Source organism: Sarcophilus harrisii, chromosome X (genome assembly GCF_902635505.1).
Source record: "Sarcophilus harrisii chromosome X, mSarHar1.11, whole genome shotgun sequence".
Lineage (NCBI taxonomy): Eukaryota > Metazoa > Chordata > Mammalia > Dasyuromorphia > Dasyuridae > Sarcophilus > Sarcophilus harrisii.
Window position 1 is genome coordinate 38895326 of NC_045432.1, and position 6000 is coordinate 38901325.

Genomic DNA, 6000 nt, shown 5'->3' on the forward strand with positions numbered 1-6000 from the left:
TTGATAGTCCCTTTTGGCAAGAGCATGGAGAATGGGGAGAAGAAAGCATGAAATTAAACTGATAAGATAATGTGACACCAGATTATGGCTTACTTTGAATATCAAGCAAAATAATTTGCTGTAGGGAGTCAATGAACATTTTTGAGCAGAGAAATAGAACTGTATCTATAAGATGAATCTGGCAGCAATGAAATATAATTAGAAGGCAGAAAGACTAGAGACAGGAAAATTTATTAGAAATTATTTGAATAATCAATGTAGGCAGAAGTGAGAAATCATGTTAGAATGCATAGTATATACCCTTTCAAGATGTTTTCATTTGTTAGATTACATGCTATGTACCGCTAAAGTACTTGTTCAAAGCAAATATCATTATATTTATATCAATAATAGTATTTATGAATTCCATTGATAAATACAGTGGATTGTATTTTCTGATTTTGATCAAAGGATCATAGATTTGGAGATAAAAGGTATCTTAGAGATCACCAGGTCTATCTCTTTAGTTTCACAGATGAAGATACTGATGTGGTGACTGCTATGTGGTTTGCTATGTGGTTACTGCTATGAAATATCTAAGATAGGATTAGAATCCAGGCCTTTCTGACTCTGCTTAATATTATAAATTCACTTCACCATGCTAAAGGCATCTACTTAAACCATCTCTATTTTCTTTGTTTTCACTCTAGTTTGTACTGTTGCAGTGAATTTCTTTATGCATTTCTCTATCATGAATTATTTTACTTTACAAATTAGAAGCAATAAAAAATTTTAAACAATGAAAAAAAAAAAAAAAAGAAGAAGAAGAAGCTATGGTGTATAGCAGAGATGTTGAATATGTGACCCAGGGACTCTACATGTGGTCCCTACACACCTGAGTAGAGCTCACACCAGATTAAAACGGAATTGAGAAATATATGACAAAATAAATACAAATTCAATAAAACACAAGATAATATAACATTTTACTACTAGGTCAATATGTAGCCCTGCGCGATTCTTATGTATAGTTTCGGGTGCTCCTGTTTCTATTTGCGTTTGACAACAATGCTCTAGAGGATTATTTTCGTTATCAATATGACTATGTCGAACATAATTTAATCTTTCTTCATGGCTCAGGGTCAGTATTACAAACCCCATTATTATACTGGCCCAAAATTACAATAATGTCTCAGGAGGCTACTTCCATGCTAGGCATCCTTTGACCCTACCCTCAGCAGCCTGGAAATGCTATTCTTTTTAAACATTCTGCTCTTTATGATTTAGTCATTTCCTGAGGCTGTTTACATACCTGTCTCTAATACTCTTAATTCTGAGATGAACTAGAAAACCAGGTTTTTGTTTTTTGTTTTTTTTTTAAATTATAGGTGCTTATTTAATTAATAGCTAAATCAACATACTTAGGTAGAAACCTAAAAACAAACCCACTCAAATAATATATAAGCACATCACTAAAACTGTGTCAACCAGTATTTAATCCTCAATGTAGTACAGCTAAGACACATTCTAAAGTCAGCTTCTCTATATATCTTTGACTTAAGACATGTTGTTCAGTTGGGTTGTTAAATATCAGAAGAGATGTTAAGTACTTTCAAGGTTTTAAAATTTATACAACTTCTATAAGTAAAGTCATAGTCCCATTAGTAGCCCTCCTCCTCTAGTCTCTGAGTAAATGAGAAATTTAATCTACAGTCTAGGCTCCAGGAGGCAATTACCCTTTCCCTTCACCACACTGCACTAGGACTCAGTATTTTTCCAGTACTCTGTTCCTCTAGAAAGATGGATTATGCCATCCCCCAGCTGTGGATGATGACTCCCTTTGTACCCCATCTCCCAGAATATCCAAACTCATCTGAATTGTTTAAGATCACTATAGAGATGACAGAGTTTAGAGGAATTCTGAGGATACAAAGTTTAGTTTTTTCTATCCAACTTCCAGTACAGCGCTGGATTTTTTGCTTCTTGTTCTAAGAGCAAAGACTCTCCCCAGTTCTTCACATGGGTCCATTGAGTCTCTGCAACAACTAGATGTGTAACAGCTTAACACTTGGGGAGGGAGGAATCTATTTAGTGTATCTAAGTAGCCTAATTCTCCCAATTCTCAAGTTTCTAAATGTAACTTTAAACTTTTATAGACTGCATCTTGGCCACTTAGGAACACACCTTCCCTTGTTAATGCTATTACTTCTCTATTTTAATGTTTCAATGTTTCTTTTTAATATTGTTACTGTTACTGCTCCCACTCATACAATGTTAACTCCTCTAGTCAAGATTAGGGAAACCAATTAAATGGAGAACTCTAGAAAGTATGAAGAAGTCTCATTACAAGGCTTGTTGATTTGTTAATCACGATTCCTATTGTGATGTCCTCAGTTGTCACCATAGGTCATTTACCCCTAGACTAAATGGCTTCAAATTGCTATACTTTTGGTTTTTCTGCTTTTCATACTACTAGTTTCTTCTTTTGCTCTCAACAATATTACCATTTTTTGCTGCTGGTGACGCTATCCACTGAACTCTTCTTTTAAGGTTCAGCAAGTCCCAATGCTATCTTCTCAACCATCTGTACTTTCCCCATCACTGACTTTGAATAACCTTTCCCTCCTTAGACTTCTAAAGATAACTCTGCATAGTATACTGAAGTGGGTATGTTTCATTTTGATTTAATTTTGTTCCATCTTACTACTTCATAAACTCCATGAGCATAAGGGTATGCCATTAATATTTGTATCTCAAATGGTATTTGATATGTAGATGTTTAATGGCTGGAGATAGGGAGAAAAATAGGAATTGGACTTGTGATTTCATTGAGAAATGGAACTCCCTAAGAAATAAGCACCTTTCTTCCCACTGATTGGTGAAATTATTGAAAATAGATTAATAGAACCATATTCTAATTTCTTCTAATTCTAACAGCCAGTAACAAGATAATATATTCTTCAAGAATCTTAGTAGTAAAAAAAAAAAAAAAAAAAAAAAAATTGATGGTAAATCTTCAGAGAACATCAAAACAGAGCAGGCAAACTTTTTAGAAAGGCCTATATATTTTTTAAGTAGCATGATCCCACATATACTAATCAAACAATATAACCTTTGATTTTTTTTTCATCCTGGAATAATTACAAAACATTGTGAGGTATAATTTTAAATTAATACTGACTTCTTTCAGAATTATGTACCAACAAATGATAATCACTTTTAAAAAACAAATTCCCATGGTAGTAGATAAATTTCACAAAGCCTCCGAAACATAAAATTGCTATTTACAGAGTAAACATCAAACAAAAACCTCACTAGTTAATTAGATTTTTCAGCAATGTCTGAATACTAAATTTCTTGCTACTACAACATATCTAGCACTTAATTTTAAGGAAAAGCTATATCTGAAGGGTAAAAAATTTTTTCCTGTCTTAAAAAGTTCAGAAAGGAATAGAGATTAGACCTGTGGTTTTATGTGTATGAGAAATTCCCACCAGTGCTGGTCAGCACATTCTCTGTGGTTCAGATATTTACTGATAAACTTACCAAGTTGTGACGGTTCATCACTGTTGTACTATTCCTCCGGGTTCGGATTACATAAGGCTGAAAAATCTGCGAATTATCACTGGAAAATAAGTAGAATTGTTACCATATCTGCTTATCAAAAACATTTTCACTTGTTTTCTTGTCAAACTGCCAGCAACTATCAAAGACTCAAGATTTCAACCTTTTCATCAGGTTAAGTGACTCACTGAGGTCTCCAGATTCCTAATGCATTATTTTTTGCATTAGCACGTACTCCCTCTTAAATGAATACTTCATCACACAAAAGAACTATATATCTCATGAGCAATAATGTGTTTTTAGAAAAGTATAAATTTTGGTCAAGAATTGGTATTATTTACTATTTGCTCCTCAAATCTGAAAAGTCTTAGGCCACCAAAGAGCTTTTTTGAATTTCTGATCTTACCATGTGAAAGCAACCTCAAATAATCAAGCTATCCTTCCCCTCAAGTTAAAAAAAAAATAGCAAAAAAAAAAAAAAAAAAAGACTGATCAAAATAGCTGATCTACACCTAAGTTGACACAAATAAATGTTCAACAGGTTGTTTCACATTTCCATTTGGTGCTTAAATCAGATATTCTTGATGAATTCCACAACTCCAAGACCATATGGAGGCAAATCTATCTAGTCAAATATAATTTTCAAAAATGCTGCTTATAAAATATTGATAGAAAAGACCCGGAAAATACACATATACAAAAATGGAAATATGGAAAATACATATATAGAAAAATCTCATTAATGTTTTAGTCGATCAGAAAAATACATCCAGTTAATAAGTCAACATTCAAGTTTAAGATTATACAATTTCCTAAATCTTCTAATCTCACTATTTCCTCGATCTAAACTACATTTCAAAGGGTTGGGTTAATTTGGTGTTGGATTTTTTTTTTTTTGGCTGGCATCAAATGAAAAAGTTATGGTCTACATCTTCAGATGAAGTGCCCACGTTGGCTCACATGAGTGCAATCACAGATTCTTCAGTGCATCAAAGTATTTCTGGTAACCAAACTTAGGGTCTGTAAATGATATATTATTTCCTACTGCGAATCACTTTCAATCACCTCAAGAGAAATGGCTTCATCACTAAGCCGTCAGTTAAAATATGCTTTAGTGTAGGTTCTTTCTTTGTAATATTACAAGGAAGGCAAATCCCTCAATGCCTCTCGAAACAGGTGTTAAGTTGAAGCCAGCCAACTCCGGAAGTTTCAGATTGACATTGGTTGCTCAGAATCAGGGAGGCCACACAACCTGTCAAAGCATGCAGCCAACCCTGCAGGTCACTTTACATCAGGACAAGTACTCAGATTCCCTCTCTTCAAGTCCTCTTCCTCCAAACTGTCATCCCACCCTCATACCGGACCTGCTTAACCCTTTTGTAAGCAAGCCTGCCGCCCCCCCCCCTTCCTGCGAGCCCTCCCTCCTGCCCGACCCCCCCTCCATCAGCTACACTCCGATTGCCCTCAAAAGCCCCTGGGTCCAGAGCCTCCCAGTTGCACTGGAGAGGGTAGGTGGCTTACCAGGGGCTCAGAGCTTAAGCTCTGTATTCCCCACCCACCTCCTACCCACCTGAGCCCATGGATCAAGGGAGCACTGTTGGATCTCCTCAGGCTGCCTCCATCAGGGGGGGCGGTGGCAGTCGGCACCTCCAGGTCCAACTCCATTTTCTCCTGAGCCATGCCGGGAGGCTGGGTATCGGGATGTGGGGATGGCCTGGGGGTCGATTCTCAACTCGAGGTTCTCTCGGCTCCCACTCACTGCAGGACAGGGAGGGGGGAAGAGAAGGAAGCAGCAGGCGAAGGTGGTGGTTCTAGAAGGAGAAGGGGAGGCTCATACTGCCGCCTTCCCCGGGGTCTAGAAACATCGCGGCCACCCTGATAGCCGATCACACGACGCGGGGCAAAAGCCCAGCACTGGTAGGGCCTGGGCCTGGGTCTGGGTTTGGGCCTGGGCCCAGCCCCCCATGCTCCGTCCCGGGACTTCGCCCCGCTAATTCTAGATTCCCCACTCCCCTCCACCCGACCAGATAGGGGCAGATGTAGCCAATCCTCCTCCTCCTCCTCCTCCTCCTCTTCCTCAGGCCGGCAGGAACAGCCCCGGAGAACCAGCTGGCGGATTGAAGCCAAAACAAAAACTACAACCTGCTGCCTGTACAGCTTCCGCCGCCGCCGTCGCCGTCGCCGTCGCCGTCGCCACAGCTTCCGAAGCCTCAGCAACAGCAGGGCCCGCCCTCTTTCCGCCACTCCTGCGCAGGCGCTCTGCAAACACCCCGGCGCGTCAGCTCCCAGGAAGCATGCGCAAGAAAACAACTCCGCGAAAAGGAGGAGCCTTTGCCGGAGGCGGGGCGTTCAGGTAGTAACTATTGGCAGATGGGTCCTGGCGCTAGAATTTGAAAGGGACCAATAGGCTGGTGGAATACGAGCAGCTCCTTCCAGGATGGGGCTCGGGCCAATGGC

The 6000-nt window shown here is 39.1% G+C and overlaps 1 protein-coding gene across 3 annotated transcripts in view; it reads right to left on the reverse strand.

The window, feature by feature from the left end:
• Positions 1-5773, reverse strand: part of FAM122B (family with sequence similarity 122B) — a 42822-nt gene extending 37049 nt beyond the window's left edge. Inside the window, exons 1-3 of one of the 3 annotated variants that reach the window (XM_012553268.3) lie at positions 5686-5773; positions 5114-5301; positions 3526-3604 (exon numbers count right to left, since the gene is read on the reverse strand). In XM_012553268.3, the coding sequence (XP_012408722.1) occupies positions 3526-3604; positions 5114-5223 (189 nt within the window). In that variant the 5' untranslated portion in view covers positions 5224-5301; positions 5686-5773. The other 2 variants (XM_023506951.2, XM_003774807.4) reach the window with 2 other exon arrangements.
• Between the last annotated feature and the right edge of the window lie 227 nt (positions 5774-6000).